Source organism: Dasypus novemcinctus, chromosome 1 (genome assembly GCF_030445035.2).
Source record: "Dasypus novemcinctus isolate mDasNov1 chromosome 1, mDasNov1.1.hap2, whole genome shotgun sequence".
Classification (NCBI taxonomy): Eukaryota; Metazoa; Chordata; class Mammalia; order Cingulata; family Dasypodidae; genus Dasypus; species Dasypus novemcinctus.
In genome coordinates, this window is record NC_080673.1 from 157,458,978 (window position 1) to 157,477,101 (window position 18,124).

Sequence of the window (18,124 nt, forward strand, 5' to 3'; positions counted from 1 at the left end):
GGCAGGATGGGTGCATAAACTGGCCATTTGTAGTTTAGATTTGGCTAGGGAAAGGAATGCCCATCTCATCATTTTTATTCTCACTGTAAGGTGGGAATTGGGGTAAGTCCTCTTCTAAGAGTGAGAGCAGAAGAGTGGGAGGAGGTAGTTTAAGGAGAGAGGAGGTTTTAAAAGTAAATCAATTTTTATTGGCTCAACAAAGTATACTAGTTAGGGAGATTGTATCAGTACGTTTATATAAACCAGCATGGCAGCTTTTAAAGTAAATAGTTCTTAAGATACAAGAAACAAATTCTTGCCAACAGGATTGGCAAACGTAAGAATTACAGACTTTTAAATATGTGTAGGTCCAATCAGATGCATCATTTCCTGCCCAAACCATGGAATGCTATGTCTAAGCTTGACTTATAGTTTGGTTTTTTAAAATTTATTTATTTATTCCTGCCCCCCTCCACCACTCCTCACTCCCATTGTCTGCTCTGTGTCCATTCGCTTTGTGTTCTTCTGTGTCTGTTTGTATTCTCATTAGGCAGCTCTGGGAACCGAGCCTGAGACCTTCCAGAGTGGGAGAGAGGCGATCATTCTCTTGTACCACCTCAGCTCCCTGTTCTGCTATATCTCTTATTGTCTCTCCTCTGTGTCTCTTTTTTTGTTGTTGTTGTTGCATCATCTTGCTGTGCCAGCTTTCCATGTCGGCTGGCACTCCTGCACAGGGCAGCACTCCTGTGAGGGGCAGCACACCTGTGTGGGGCAGCACTCCTGTGTGGACCAGCATGCCGCATGGGCCAGCTCACTGTGTGGGTCAGCTTGCCTTCACCAGGAGGCGCTGGGCATCGAACCCTGGACCTCCTATATGGTAGATAGGAGCCCAACTACTTGAGCCACAGCCATTTCCCTTGACTGAGAGTTTTAAGGATGCAGAGGGTAGGGTAGAATGGGAAGAGGGGTACCATCTGGAGAGAGGGATGCTCAAAGTCCATTGAAACAAAGCTTAGGGATTACCCTAGCAGTTTATTCACTCAATAGTAAACGCTGAGATTTGTATTATGTTGAGAGGAATCTCAAAGGGCCTCTGTATAATGTAGCATACACAGCAATAGTCATAAGAGGAGGAGTGGAAGAAGAAAGTTATGTGCTCAACAGGAAAGTGCTCAACTATTGCTTTTCTTCCAAATTATTTTGTCCTTCTCTCCTGAAAAAACCTAGGCATTAGAAAAATTATTTGGATTAGTCCCAAGAATGGTTTTTGGAGGTCAAGTACTTGTTAATGTATACAATCTCCCTTGACTAATACTATGTGGGATTCCAGTTAGCCCGGAGGCCATTGTTAATTTGTCATGCATGAAGATTATCCCTCTAATGCTCCTGTAAGCACCTTAACAAAGAAACGCCTTCCCTTATAGTAGAAGTCAAAGATAGTTCATAATTCCTTAACACTCTGGATATATTTTACAACTCTTTCACTTTTTAGGGGTGCTTTTATCAGAATTATGGCTGGCTCAAGGGCTCTTCTCTCCACAATGTCTTACCTGATGCCTCTGTGCAAAACCATATTCTTATCTTTGGAATTCCCATGGCACTTACTAGCTATAAATCTCATGATGCTTATCATTTGCTATCTTGAAATAAGTTGCATTATTTATGTACATATCTGTCCTAGAGGACTATGAAGTTTTCAAGGGATAGTTGGTCTGAAATCATTTGTATATCCATCACTAGGTTTATAATGATCTGCATACAAAAAGCATTCAACAACTAATTGTTGAGCAAATGAAATAGGTCTATTCTGCTCCTATCTCTGTTGGGCTATGTCCTACACTTGATTTTTACAGATAAATGTTATCTACAAGCCTTATAGGGCACGGTCCATCCAATGCTTGCATTATAATAAATGTGCTATTGGAGATCTCATATTATATTGTGCTAGTGTCACATTTTCTTATAGATAAAACTAGGAACTAACTCTGAATGATCTCACATTGGCTGGTAGCTTTAAACCAGGTACAGAGAGAAAAGGTTAGTAAAGAAATTAATTTAGGAAATGATGCCAGCCACAAGCTAATGTCCTAAATTGTTACAAGTAGGAGGAGAGGAGCTGCTCATAATGATTCAAAGTACTTATAGTAACATCTCAAACTCCTGCTGGAAAAGTCACTGCTCTAAACCAGTCGTTTGCAATAAATGAATTTTCAGACATGATTTCTGCAAAGGATGAATAAGCAAAATTTAAAGCTTTAGAAGAAAGAAGTTTATCTGAACTGTCACTGTTGCACTTTCATCATCATCTAAATGGACGGGCTGCAGAAGTGTGGACAGCCAAAGAGGTCCTGAGAGGTTGCTGGGGTTTTACTGGCTGATAGGGCAGTCTCTTTCTAGTTGTTCAACTTGTCACTAAATCCATGGTCAGTAATGTTTAACCTTGCTGAATTATTAGTGGAGTATGTTATTTTATCCAGGTTCATTAGGATTTGGTTTAAGACTAAAGGGACACACAAAAATGAAGTCTGGATCTTGTCTACACCGCTCACCAATGCATTAGGCAGTCTTTGCTTACAACTTTGGGCCCAGGTGGGTTCTTGCCGCAGTAATTCATAGTCCTTGAGAATAATACCAAATTGGTAAATATATTTCAGAAGACCAAGACAGAATATCATTAAAAGTTCATAAAATTCTATGAAATATTTTAGAAATAGATGATTTGCTCTGTTCTAAGTATGGATGTTGACTATTATTTGTTCATTTAGTTGCACGATTTGGTTAACAATCACATTTCATGCCCTAAAGCACATAATAAAATCTTTTTAGAGTGCTGCTCTTCTAAATGGATAGCTGTAATCTAAAGTTTCACACCATGCATTGCCTTGCTTTGTAATATTAAAACCATGTTTCAATTTCCTCTTTGACTTTAGGTCTTGGGAGCTAATGACCACAACATGGTTGATGGCTGTGCGCAGAAACTGACAACTGCTAAACTTCTTCAGTTCCTTTTGTTGGTCCTGATTCCATGTATCTGTGCTCTCACTGTCCTGCTAGTGAACCTGCTTTCTGTTTTTGGTGAGTGATACCGTCACTAAAGAAAAATGAGGTTAAAATTAAAATTAGCAGGATATATGAATGATTCCTACCTACCCCTTATTTAACCTAAATATAATTTCAATGAGAGGCTGATCTGTTGACTATCTCATAGAAATCTGCAATCCCAGTCAACACTGTAATCATTTTATTGGTTATGATTATTAATATTAATTAATGGATGAATTAATTTGGAAATATTTACAGAGTGATTGTAAGGTAGTGGGCATTGTAAAAGATGCTGGGAACACAAAAATAGTTCAATTAATCCTTTCTTAGGATCTCATAGTTGAGAGGGAGAGAATTATTACACAAGGCAACATGGGTTAATGTAGGAAAGGTTCTTTAGAGGCAGTCAAAAAGGCTTCACAGAGTTAACATTTTAACCTTTAGAACTAAGTTAACTGAATGCAGTAGTGTGGAGATCATATTTAGTAGAGAAAATACTAAGTACAAAAGTAAGACCCAGTATAAAGATGGAGATGGACTTGCAAGACTGGTGAGAGATAAACTGATAAAGTCCTAAGGGTTTGGGCTTTATTATCTGGGTTATTGATTTTCAAACACCATTCCATGGAACCCAAGGTTCTGAGAAGGAGACTCCAAGATTGCATAAATGTTTGCTTTGATGTTCATTTTAAAGAGTAGATCTCAAACATATACTCAAACTATATGTTAGAGGCCAAATTTGAACAAACTGGAGTTCAGGAACCCAGTATTTTGTGCTGGTGTTATAATTCACTTGTATATCAATCTTGCTGTTGCTCATTAAATGGACAATATTCTCAGTTTGAAAGGTGCATTGGTTAAAAAACCTATTATCATTTGTAACTACCTATCAATATGAATTAAAAAAATTTCAAACAATACTACCTATTATCATGCATTGGCTTATAATAAGATATACAGAGAGGCAGGAAACTTATGAAGTAAATTAATCCCAATAAAATACAATTTGTATCTATTTGTAGGTATTAGACTCTTGTATGATATTTATTAGAAAATGATATTTATCTGCTAAAAATGTTTGAAAACCACTGCTATGGGTTATGGGTTACCATTGGAGGATTTCCTCAAGTGGGGAGAAACCTGATCATGTTTGCATTTGCAAAAGATATGTCTAGACACATTATAGAGGTTTGGAAGTAGAAAGAAATGAAGGCAGGGAGATCAATTTGGTACTCTATACTGGGTTCAAGTAAAAGATAATGAGGGTTTGAATTAAGCCATTTACTGGATTAAAAAAAAACAGATATCATGGCTGGTTGGAGTTTGGTGTGAGGGTAAGGGAGGAGTCCAGGCTGAATCCCAGATTTCTTTGGCAGTTTGGGCAACTGGCTTGATTTTGGCACCATGTATCAATGTTGGAATTAAAGGTGGAGGAGCAGGATGCAGGTAGTTAGAAGGCGGATTGTTGAGTTTGGTTTGGACACATTAAGGTAGAGACATTTGTGGAAACACCAAATTCAGGGAATCATGTATTACATGCCTTTATCTTGTGCAAATTCAAGTGTAGGCTGGGCTGAGAGCTCCTTCGCCCATGAGAACTCCAACATGTTGCCTTTCAGAGGGAATTTCTGGGGAAATTTTGAGTACATATGGTTTTTGCCTCCTGTGCTGACTCTAGAACCTAACTCCCACCCTGCTGTTGCGTGTCTGAATCTAGAGGTATCCGGAAGGAAAGATGTGAAGGGAGTCCTAGGTTACAGTTGTGAATCTGGGTGTCTTGATGGTAGCTGAAGCAGGAAGAGGCGATAAACTGGACAGAGAAAGTATATGGGTTAAAAACTGAGGCCAAAGCCCAGGACTGAAGGTGCAGACAGAGAAAGAGGAAGAAGCAAGAGACAGGGTGGTCGGTCAGAGAGGAAGGAAAGGAACCTGGAGACGGTGGGTGTCACAGAAGTGGAGGGAGGAGAGGCATGTCAGAGGCAGAGGGTGACCACGTAAGAGGAGGATAGAAAATATGCCTCAGGATAGGAAAGCTGCAGCTTTTCCATCAGAGTTTTGTTGTCTGCCCCACATCCTGCCATGTGAGGTCTGCTCTCAGGCTAAAGGCCATAAAAATACTGAAACTCACCTCTGCCATTTCCAGAATCTGACTGTTTTTGTTCTCTTTCCAGTGCCTTCCGGTAGATGCTTTTTTGTGTTTTTTTCCAGAATTTATGGTTATCTCTGGAAGAGGCTGTCTGGTAGGAGCTTACTTAGCCACACAACTAATTGTCATTTTCAAAATATGATACAGTGCTCCATGGTTCACACACACTGAAGAATATTTCCTATCATTCTCATGGTTCAGTGCTAATAGAAATTTAAAACACATTTTTAAGTATCTTGTACTTAGAGGCCTCTGAGTAGTGGAGGAATGTTATTAAATCCATGCTTTAAGCATGCTATTTTTGTCACTCATACATGGGATAAGGGAGACTACCAATTTGTAACCACCTGTAAGTGCTCTTTTGGCTTTATCTAAGTAAGCTTTGGAAAGTGGGGGTTTCCCCCACACATCTTTTTAGTATTCTTTTTGTGGGTTCTGCACAAGATGGTATGATGAAAACATACTGAAGTCATATCCACCCAAATAAAATTTGCTTTTTTGTATATGAGATGTGTATTGAAATGAACAATAAAACCATTTTATATCTTTGTTTAAAACCTCATTAAATTCTCCTTACTTTGGAAATGTTCTGTTTGGCTCACATTTATATCACCATGATCTTTCAAAGTTTTGTGTTTAGCTCTGAGTATGTAAGGGTTGCTAAGGGCTGCTGGGATGTCAGTTTTATATAAATAAGAGGAGCTCTAGTTTCAAAAAGCAAAGATATAATAGTGAGAAGATTATTGATTAGGAAAGGTAATAAGAAACTTATACTAATGAACAAAGACACATTATGTCTAATTTTGTCTGTTTGGCCTAGCATGACTGAAGTAAGATGGTAAACATTTTTGAAGATAATAGAATTGGATTTTTTGAATAATTATTTTACCAGCAGGAAATAGATGAGAGGAGTAGCAAATAACTTCTCAGCCCACCCCTGTAAACTACAGCTGGAACTTCAAAGGTTTAGTTTAGCTTAGTCTGGTTTAGTTTAGTTTTGTATTTCAAACTGGGCAGATAGTCTGAGCTGTCAATATGGTTCCAAAGATTTGGACTCTAAAAGGAGGAGTCAGGTTTTTGGAAGAAATTGAAAGAAAATGAAAAAATGAGAACATTATATCTAGGAGTTTTCTTCTTTACAGTCTCGTACTGATGCGCCATATGACAGAGAAGTATGAACATGTAACTTAGCAGGTTTAGGGTCTCAAGCTTCCATTTTCTAGATGTGTAACTTTAGGTAAGATACTTCACCTCATTTGTAACATAAAAACTCTTAGTCATTTCACAGTATTGTGGGAGTCAAATGAAACAATACTTACGAAAATGCTTTTACAGATGATAAAATTCATTATGAAATTAAGGAATTGGTTTTTATTTGCTTATGAATATAATGATTATGAATATTAGATGATTATTTTAACAAATAGTTCTATCACACCGAAAAATCAATTGACTAAAAGATTGGTCATTTTAACTTGATCCATAAGATCTAAACCTTTGTACCATGACCCTTTGTCATAGTAATCTAACCCCATTAACGGAGCCATTGCTGTGGATTTGCAATGGCTCAGTTGGATTTGCAACATGGTGGCAAGTTTCACGACTTCGGCAAAAACCTGAGCATAGCTTTCCAGAGGTTTAATTCATTTCTTATAATGAGCTAAACCTGCAGCAGGTTTTGTTGTTGCCCTGTGGCTACAGGGTAAGCCTATGCCTTGGTGTGCTTTATCAGAGGTTGAACTGATACCTGCCTTAAGTATGTATATAGACACATACACACATATTATATGTTATGTATTACATGTATGCAACATTTAAAACTATTCTGATATATTGAGAAACATTTAAAATAAATAAAGTTGTAGATATAATTTATTATTCTTTCCTCTAACAAACATTTACTGAGTGCCCATTGAGCAACGCAGCGTGCTATAGACATTGGGTACAGCATTGAATAAAGCAGGTGCTGAACTGGCTCTCCCAGCCTCCACAGTCCAGTAGGAGAAAGGCATTAAACAAATGATCATGTAATTAATTAATTGCAGCAGAAGAAACTGCTGAATGGGAAGAGACAGTGTGCTGAGAGCTTATGACAGGGCACCTAAACTGCTCTGAGGTAAGGAACGCCTTCCCTGAGGGAATGACACTTAATAGGAAATCTACACTAAGGATGGTGGAGCAAGGGAATGACAGGGTCTGACTGGGCCTTGTAAAAGATGGCTGATGGGTATGGGGAAAGGCAGGAAGAGATGAGAGGTGGAGGCGTCTTTGGGACATGGAGCTGCCCTGGATGGTGCTTCAGGGGCAATCACCGGACATTGTAAATCCTCACAGGGCCCACTGGATGGAATGGGGGAGAGTATGGGCCATGATGTGGACCATTGACCATGAGGTGCAGAGATGCCCAAAGATGTACTTGCCAAATGCAATGGATGTGTCATGATGATGGGAAGGAGTGTTGCTGGGGGGGGGGGGGGGGGGGGGGAGAGGTGGGGTGGGGGTGGTGGGGTTGAATGGGACCTCATATATATATATTTTTAATGTAATATTATTACAAAGTCAATAAAAAAAAAAAGATGCCTTTGGCAGCTGTGTGGAGAAAGGGTTGAAGTGTGGGGAGTGGGGCAGGGAAAAACAAATGAGGGGTTAGTGCAGGAGTCCTACAGGTGTGGCGCTTGGGGGTATGTTCTCCACTGACGTTTTCAAACCATTGTTCACCTTAATTTCACCCAAGTTATGGCCCAAAGTCTTGTTAGAATACTCCTAACTTCTCTCCTAGGTTGTTGAAGACTTGGTTTTAAAAAGTTCTTCTACTTTTCTTTGTTTTAGCCATGACCTAATAAGGCATAGCCTACATGTACTGGTTTTAATGCTATGAATGGACTATGCCTCCCTCTGTGTGGCCCATGAATTTGTATTTTCACCATGTGATGAAGAAGAAAGAAAAATTATAGTGGGGGAGAGTATTGAAAATAGGGCAAACAGTCCATTTTTCTTGACCCCAAGAGAAACATTCATACTGAAAAGCTCGATGAGCTGTAGGTCATTGCATTTAACAGTTTTTCCTCTTTGCAAAATTCTTAGCCGCTTGCAGCTTTTATGAGAATTTGGAATGGGAAGAATCTTAACTTCCTAACTTATAATACTGTATTTTGAATATTAGTTTAAAGGGAGGACCTCTCAGACCCTTAGTTCCCAGAGAATAAAGTCTAAAGTCCTTAAACCAAAATTTGAGATTCTTTATGTTCTTTCATGCTCTGACTCCACATGAGCTACTTAAATCTTCAAATTCTTTTAATAAATCTGACTTTCCAGTGCAGAATATCCTTATTGACATAGGGTCCTCAAACTTGATGGTACTTTTTCTTTAACTTCTCAGGTCTGAGGTTCCATGTTCTGTGTAAAGTTTTTTTGAAATTGTAATCTACAGCCTTAGTGTGCAGTGTGGTCAATGGACCAGCAGCGTCAGTAGCACCAAGGAGTTTGTGAGACATGTGGCATCTCAGGTGCCACTCAGACCTGTCAAATCTGCATTCTAACAAGATCCCCCATGATTCCTGTGCTTCATTTAGTCCTCAACCCACTGCGATCTGATCAATCTGATATCACCTTCTTTCCCATCCTTTCCATACTACCAAATTTGTTTATGTATTTTTACCGAAGCCACCAATGTCATTTTATCTAATGTACAGCATCTGAAACTAACGTCTATTTGAACACATTGAAATGAAGAACCTATGCTTTGCCTCTGTGTGTGTTTACATCCATTCATGATGAGCATGTTCATTGTTGGTGTTGGTACCAGCTATGTTCTCTTCCTTTCAGTGGCAACACCTGGGTATGATCTTGCTCAGTGTTGACACATGTTTCTTCTGGAAACACTCTTCTGCCTTATCATCATATTATCCCTTCTAGTTTCCTTCTATCTCTTTGGCTGTTCATTCTCAGTCTCCTTGACCTAGTCTTTATCCATTAAATGTTGGGGTGTTGTCCAAAGTTCTCCTCTCTCTTATACCCTTATCTCTCTTAGCAACGTCATCCATTCCCATGGCTTAGTTCATCATTCCTGAATTCCACAAATACTGAGGCCTACACAGATGCCAGGCACTCTGCTGGATGATTGGGAAACAGACATGCAAAATATACTTCCTGTCTTCAAAGAGGTGGACAAGCAAACAGACAATTCTACTTCCATTTCTATGTGTTATGATATAAGCAATATAAGCTTTGGGAGCACAAAGGAGGGATAACTTTGTAAGGGAGTCTAGCAAGGCATTCCGGAGGAAATGTTTAGATCTACCTTCTGAGCTCCAGATTTAGTTTTTCTTTTTCCTTGAATGTTTCACAGGCATTTTAAACTCAATTAATTAATTAATTAATTAATTAATTTTTATTTATTCCCCCCTCCCCCCTTTGCAGCTTGCTTGCTGTCTCCTCTCTGTGTCCCTTTGCTGTATGCTTTTCTGTGTTTTTGCTTGTCTCCCTTTCTGTTGCATCACCTTGCTGAGTTGGTTCTCTGTGGCACTGGCGGGGCAGACCGGTGGCTCTCTGCAGTGTGCAGGTGAGCCTGTCTTCACAAGGAGGCCCTGGGACGTGAACCCAGGGCCTTCCATATGATAGACAGGAGCCCAACTAATTGAGCCACAGCCACTTCCCTCAATTTATTTTTAACAACCACAACAGTAACAAGAAAAACAAGCTCCTATAAATCTACTTTTCATTATTATCAATTGTATCAGTCAGGATAATCTAAATTATGCCATATAACAAACAGTCCTAAAATATTAGTGGTTTAGAAACAACAGCAGTTTATTTCTCATTCATGCTACATGCCCTTTGAAAGATGGCAGGGGGATTCTCTGCTCATCAGAGTCTTTAGGGATAAGTTGATGGACCAGCCACCATCATGATTTTTTGTGGTCTCTGTACCTAAGAAAAATAAAGTGCTCTTGAGGCTCTTATATCAGCAACTAAATGCATTTGCCTAATATGGATACTTTTTAGTTTCACTTATTGACCTGAACTTCACAAGGCCCCACCCAAAAGGCCAGGAAATGCAGTCCAATCTTGTTTCCCAGCAGAATGGGAAAATATTGGAAATATTTGATAAATATGCCTACTATACCACTCTCATTTGGGGATACCTTCATTTACCAACTCATTTTAGCCTGAAACCTTGAAAAGACTGTCAACCATTTCCCTCACCTCCATGATTTTGCCTCTAAAACTTGCCCATAAAGTTCCTTTGTCCTCACTGTACTTGCCTTGGATTAGGCCTTACTTTTCTTCCACTTGGACTATTGTAATAGTTTTCTAACTATTCTTTGGATTTTACCCCTTTCCAGCCTTATCCTGTTGCCAGAGTGTTTATTCTAATAATACTTTGCCCTACTTAAGACCCTTCAAACATTCCACATCATAGCAAGATAAATTCAAAACCCTTACCAGCGCCTATCCTTTAGAATCTGGCTTCAGCTCTCTTTCCAGCCTTTTCTATCGCTAGTCTCCTGTGAACTAGCCATGTTTATTTCTTGGTACTAGGCTCTTCCATATCTCCAACCTCCCCCCTCCCCTTTGCTCTTTCTATAAAATTACTTCCTCCCTATTACCCCACCCTCATCTTCTCCACCAGGACTTTTCTCAAGTCTGTTCATCTTTAAGGTTTAAGTTGAGGATCATTCTCCTCTAAGAACTCTTTCCTGACTTTTCCAAATGGAATTATTGCTACATCTCTACTTGCCATCAGATTGCCCTGTGCATATCATTCTCAAAGCACTTATATTATAACATAGTTTGTATTTTTTAAATTACATGTTTACATTCCCCAATTAATCAATAAGCATCTGTTTGCTAAGGACTTCTTACTAAACTTTGTGATCTTAACTGAGAGTAAATACAAATTTCCTGACACATAGAAGATGCAAGAGTTAAAAATATAAGAAATTATTTTAAAATCACCTCATAGGAAGATAAGTTCTACAAGGATATGCTTGTAGATTTCTAATTTTCTAGTTACTAAAACAAATACCATACAATGAGTTGCCTTGACAAGAATTTATTGGCTTACAATTTCAGAGGCTAGAAAGCTTGCTTCCTCCTGGGGTTAGTATCTTTTGGCTAGAGAGCAGTCTTTGGGGTTCCTTGGCTTTTCCATCACATGATAATGCACTTCCTCTTCTGTGTTGCATTGCCTTCCAGCTTCTGGCTGCTCCCAGTTGCCTCTCTGTGTCCAATTTTCTCTGCTTATTATGAATTCAGCTATATTTAATGAATGCCTGTCCTCATCCAGTTTGGGCACACCCCAACTAATAATATCTTCAGAGGTTCTATTTACTATGGTTCACTCTCACAAGACCAAGGGTTGGGACCAGAATATGGCTGTTGTGGGGGACAGGATTCAATCCCCAACAGTTGATAATACTTTTTAGCCTGTATACTTTGTCCGGGGTGGAAAGGGTATTTGTGTGTGTGCTTATGTGTGTGAATGTGTGTATGTGTGATACCCCAATTCAGTTCTTGAGCAAGTTAATTAATCTTTTTAAGTTTCAGTTTCCTCTTCCCTAAAACTCCATAAAAGAGGTCCAATTATAGACATCTGTCTAACAAGATTGTTAGTTCACTCAATGTCTTACAGTGAAGGCACTTAGCGGGGTGCCTGTATTATTTTCCTATTGCTGCTGTGACAAATTACTACAAGCTCAGTGGCTTAAAACAACAAGAATTGTTAAAATCCTGCAATTCCATAGATCACAAGTCGAAAATGAGTCTCACTGGACTAAAATCAAGATGTCAGCAGGGCTGCATTCCTTTTGGAGGTACTAGGGAAGAATCTGTTTCCTTGCCTTTTCCAGCTTCTGGAGGCTTCCCATATTCTTGCCTTGTGGCCCCTTCCATCTTCAAAGCCAGCCGTGGCCCACTGAACCTTGCTCATGCTACATCACTCTGACACATACACTCTTGCCTTCTCTGGGCTGACCTGGATAGTGCAGGATCATCTCCCCACCTCAAGATCCTCAACCACATCTGCAAAGTCCCTTTAGCCTTCACACAAGACATTTGAGGCAACATTTTCATAAGTTCTGGAAATTAGGATTTGTACATAATATTTTGCTTACCACAGTACCTGAACCACTGCAAGTGGCCAGTTAAGTTTGGCCATTATTGGAATTTTAGATATTTTTTATATTTCTTAAACATTATAATATATTCTTTTGTTACAGAGCTGAATCTCTGAGCCATGAAACCTTGATACAATGTGACCTTCCATTAGTAACTTAGCAGGGAAGAGCTATAGTTCTTTCACTCCAAAAGTGGGTTACATGTTTCACTTTTGGAAATTTCATTGTGATGCTGGGATGCACTTGTAGGAAAAGGAAATTAGTATTTATTTAAAAGTACCTTAGTAGCCCCAAGGAAGACAATTTTCCTATTATTACTATCATTGTATAGTCATGACTGATTTGGAGAACTGACCATGTGCCAGGCACTGTTCCAAGTGTTTATATCTGTTTATATGAACTCATTTAACCCTAACAGCCAGCCCCATGGGAGGTAGGAACTTTTAGTTTCCTTATTTTGTGACAATTTCAGGGTTAATAAATGGAAGAGATGGGATTTAAATCCAGGTAGTCAGGATTTCAGGATTAGGAGATGGTGGTGATGGGATTTAAATCCAGATGGTCAGGTACTAGTACCTGTGTTTTTAACCACAGTGCTATAAAAATAGGAATGAGGAAAAGGAGAGAGCAATATTGAAAGAATGAACATTGTACTTCGGGTTAATTGCTCTCCACATTTTTATAGCTGTCATGGTACAGCTTGAGAGTGTTTAATATTATTGAGTTCTAAATTTTGTGGTTTTTAGAAAATGCATAATAGCCAACCAATTGTGAACTGGTCAGTTTCTAGAGATGCTTGAAAATGAGTTGTCCAGTGAGTTCTGTCATTTAAATACAGGTCCTTTGGGTTGTTCCCTCTCTTTCTCTCTTTCCAAAATATACTCGAGGAACATTAGCTGCAGCAACCACCGTCTATTATTTTTTCTCCATTCTACCAAGCTGCTGTCATACACAGGGTTGCAGGGCAAGGGAGGTGACTTTTTTTAGAGAGGCATTATCCAAGTCAGCGCCTGCTAGATAAGAAAGTCAATGTTTCAGGGGACTTCTTAGTGTAAGCAGATGTTACCAACACTTTCAGCACTGTGATTAGGTGAAAAAAGTAAAGGAAAGATTATTAATAAGGCCAGTCATTACAAACAAACTTAAAAACCAGCTGGTTTTGAAATATTTCCTACAATAAGGAATCCCTTTTCAGTGAGTTACTCAGAGGTAAAACAGTGAAGAATTGGCATTTGCCACCAGTATGGTAACAGAACTGGATGCTGACTCATAAGGCTTAGCATGGTAAGTAAATTTACACTGTGGGTCTTATACATCCATGACAGTCACATTCGTGGAAATAGCCTGCTATGTGGAAAATCTCTTTATACAAAAATAAGCAAAGAAAGGAGATGAGCCAACAAATCTTCACAGTAGTGAAATTATATCTAATGGATTGGCAAATTTCTCCTTGTGTGAATCAAAGGTATTTCATATAGTAACCAAGCCTATCACACATATTTATTTATTAATTTTTAAGGTTTATTTATTTCTCTTCCCTTCCCTCTGCCACCCCACTGTCTGCTCTCTGTGTCCATTCTCTGTGTGTTCTTCTGTGTCTGCTGGCATTCTTAACAGCGGCACCGGGAATCTGTGTCTGTTTTAGTTGCATTGTCATGCTGTGCCAGCATTTTGTGTATGCGGTGCCACTCCTGGGCAGGCTGTGCTTTTTTTGCATGGGGCAACTCTCCTTGCAGGACACACTCCTTGCACATGGGACTCCCCTACACGGGGGACACCCCTGAGTGGCATGGCACTCCTTGTGTGCATCAGCACTGCACATGGGCCAGCTCACCGCATCAGTCAGGAGGCCCTGGGTTTGAACACTGGACCTCCCATATGGTAGGTGGATACTCTATCAATTGAGCCAAATCTGCTTCCCACACATATTTATTTTGATTTTGGGTAAATTCTAAATAATTTTGAAAATCAAGACATTTCACCTTCCTGCATTTTGTGTTTACTCTTATTCACAGACAGTTTGGAGAATGTTACCTGTGTCACATGGTTATGATTTAGCTTTGACTCTTCAATGTTTTATTTAGAATCCTTTGGCAGATGAAACTCTTGATCTTAGTTAGCTAGAAAGCAGCTGCTTTTCTATTTTGATTTGTAGTTAATGTTTTCCAAGTGTCAAGCACATGCACAGAAATTTTTTCCATGACCTGATATTAAACATTTTATTTATATTTCTTTTATTTTTAATGGTCCATGAGATTGGTTAGAAAAGCAAGAACCAATTAGAGCATTCACTGTAAACGTCTTTAGAAGAACAAATCTACTTTGGGTATTTCTATAGATGGATCATCATCACATTCATTTATTAAAGTTTCATGGCATGCTCAATTACAGTGCTATGTTCTGGAAACAGTATGCTGTCAATTTTGACTGAGGTAAAAATACATGATCTTTTTCAGAGTTTTGAATAGTTTCTGCATAGAGACAAAGCTAGGTGATTCCCAATAATCTTAGGATTGGGTATTTTGTCAATGAGTACTTTGAGAAAGTGACCATTTTGATAATCTTACTTAATGACTTTTTCATTTCTTTTAATTACATTTATAGTTTTTATCAATGAAGAAGATACTTTAATCTTTTATGCACTATAATATAGCTTTTTTTAGCTTCTATGATATGTCTTGATAAATATATTATCTTAATTATTTTTATTTACATGTTATATATAGTTCATTGAAATTTAGTGCAAAATGTAGGGAAATACAAGGCTGAAGCCAAGCAGGCACTATTGTGTTCTTTGGTGGCAGATATGGAGATATTTGGAGTATATTGTTCTGGGTGCTGAGTAGCATAAAATGATGGGTGAAAATGAGAAAGCAAGAAGGAAATGCTGTAACATGTACCACGTTTTATTTATTTATGATGAGTATCAAGTAATATCACCACATTTTCAGGTGGATTTGTCCTAAATTCTTGGGTACTAGGAAACATAGTTGGGAGGCTCAGTTTCTAAACCTTAAGCTTTTGAGAAAGCTGTATTTTCATCAGAGGGTCATGCGATTTGCAGCAGAATGGAAACTCTATTGGTCTTCCCATTGGAGGGGTATTTGAAGTAGCTTTCTCTCTGTGCTTGTTTGGATGGACTGAGATATGGGAAAGTAGCTGTAGGGTTTCCTTAATGTGTATATCTATAATAAATATATATATATTTTTATCTTCTAGGAACATTAAAAAAGGCCTATTTTAAATCAAATTGGAGTGAACCTTTGGTCACAGATGGTGAAGTCCGGCTATATGATGTTATTCTTACAAATACAATTTTTAATGAGAGCACTGGGCTATCAACTGAACATCCCAACCAACGCATTACGGCCTGGACTGCAGATACTTCTCTCCCAAGGAACCAAAGTGAAAAGAACACAAGTATGTCTAAAGGTGCTGAGTGCAAGTGCACTAAATGTCTGTGGAATCTACAAGTAGATTTTTTAAAAGTGTGTCAACCAATGCTCTTAATTCACAATCATTTCCTGGTTACACAGGCAAAGGTCTACTTAGTTTTCTCATTAAGTCTAGTCCAGTGTCCTATTCTTAAGGATGAAATGTCATCAGCTCAGCCATATAGAAATGGAAATGAGTAAAGACATAAAAATGTATCCTTGTCATTCAACATGTCTGAGGTAAAAATTTAAGCTGTTTGCCAACTGCTTACCAATATAAAGGAATTGATTTTATGGTCATTCACATATGAAAGTTTGTGCCTCTGTTTGGACATTTAAAGTCATTTATTGTGAGATGGCAGTTGACTGGTGGTCAGCTTGTTGGAAGGTTCCCAATTCTATGCTATAATAGCATGTGAGCTACCTTCCCATTTGTTTTGGGAGCATCCATGTATTCTCCCCTACCCTCTTTCCTCTCTCTTCTTCCTGTTTTATTCTTTGTGCAGTTTATTTTACTTTTGGGTGACTAACAAATACTCAGATCTTGAAGTAACTGGTATGTGAGAAACTCTTCTGCAGGAGGACAAATAAAGGGGAGTAAAGTGCTGAAGAGAGAAGAGGTAGAAATCAAGTATGGAGATGGGGCCTGTGAGATGGTGGGAGATGCATGCTCTGGAATGAGACCGGGTCCCTCGTTATCCCCCAGATCTTTAGTAAAGCTACCCAACTTCCAGATTGCTGGCTGGGTGGGCATTTGTGTGGGAAATGCCAAAGGCATTTGGCTCTGATCCAATCAGTGCTGATAAAGAATAATAAGAGCACACACACTGTAAGAGCATTCTTGTCAGTTGTCTTAATTCAAACTTTCTACCTTCTATAATAAGGTTACATGGTTGAAAAATATGCAGAGCCCATCCATCTATGATCGTATTCTTATTTATTCCTCTCTCTTTCATGAAAACTCACAAGGGGAAATAACATCTTAGGTGTAGGACAGTGTATTTATTTTTATTCTGAGCCAGGAAGGGAAGGATTAAGTTGACTTTTAGCCATCATAGTAAATGTTTGCCAATATTTGAAGAATAGCAGGATTATTCTATTTGTCCAGCACAACAGAGACAGACTGGATTTGATTGTTTCATGGAGCAACTATACATATTAACTGTTTCTTATGCTAAGGGCTCAATGATTCATACCAATTTGTGTTTATTACCTGACTACTGTAAAAACTAAAATTATACCAAGTAGTATTTATTTTCCTCATAAGCTTAATTTTGAAGTTTATATTTTGGTCATGTCTTAAGCATTTCATTGTTCTTAAAGACAGTGTTTTCCATCCAAAGTGCAGAAATAATTTAAACAAAAACTCAGTCCAGTTAATGTGGTTGCAATTAGAGCAATTGTTATTTTCTTTCACTCAGTGGATTTGTTTCCATTTTGAAAGTTCTGTCACTTGTTAAGATTCAAATAGAGGCTACATAGATACACAAAAGAGGAAAGAAACATGTGCTAGTTTTTGCTGAGTTTGGGAGTTTGAGGAAAGCCTGTTTGGCTCATTTTCTCTTTCTGTGACTGAACACTACTTGAGAATATGAGCTTAATTTGACATGTTGAGAAAATTCAGGTGAAATTAGAATGATTAAAAAGAGAAAGGTGGCAACCTTTGAATATTGTTCTTAGTGTACTTGAGATAGCATTGAGCTTTATTGTCTGACCACAGAGATCTTTAGCAATCCATCTATATCAAACAAAACTATTTATTGCAAGGAATCTGATAGCTTATCATACATTTCACTAATAGTACCAGCCTGTGATTGCAGTGCTTTTGGTAGTTTTTAAGGCATATTTGAATATTTTCTCTTCATGATCCTCATAATTAACTGAGGAGGCTTGCACAGTAGATGATAACATACACCATTTTACAAGGTATGAAATTTGAGGTATAGAAGAGTTACGTTGACATGTCCAAATTCATTTGCCTAGTAATTGGTAGAGCTGGAATTGGGATTCAGATCTTGGAACTCCTAGACCAGTGCTCTTTCAGGGATGTCATGCTTCTTCACTTAATTGTATTGCTTTCTTTGTAGTTATAGGAGCATTACTGAATAAATTTTAAGCTCCAGGAGAGTAAGGACTCTGTTTTGTTCATGATGTATAGAGAGTTCTCAATAAATAATCTGCTGAGTGAATAAATAAATGAGCTTCAGTGATTTTAAACTTTAATATCCGACTTATCATTTCTGTTAGTGATGCTGGATCACGCTTCTGCCTCTTGATATTTGCTTAACCAATTTTATGTAAAGTATCATTAAATGCCTTATATCTGTATGAACACCTAGAAGAGAAGTTGTCTTATCCCTTTTTTATTATTCTCTAATTGAAATGTTACCTTTAATTCCTGGCAT

The 18,124-nt window shown here is 38.3% G+C and overlaps 1 protein-coding gene across 2 annotated transcripts in view; it reads left to right on the forward strand.

Moving 5' to 3' along the window:
- CORIN (corin, serine peptidase) overlaps positions 1-18,124 on the forward strand; it is a 291,946-nt gene that overhangs the window by 31,020 nt on the left and 242,802 nt on the right. For both annotated transcript variants that reach the window (XM_004469755.5, XM_004469756.5), the window contains exons 2-3: positions 2,910-3,054; positions 15,505-15,705. In XM_004469755.5, coding sequence (XP_004469812.2) covers positions 2,910-3,054; positions 15,505-15,705 — 346 coding nt within the window. The remainder of the gene's footprint in view (positions 1-2,909; positions 3,055-15,504; positions 15,706-18,124) is intronic.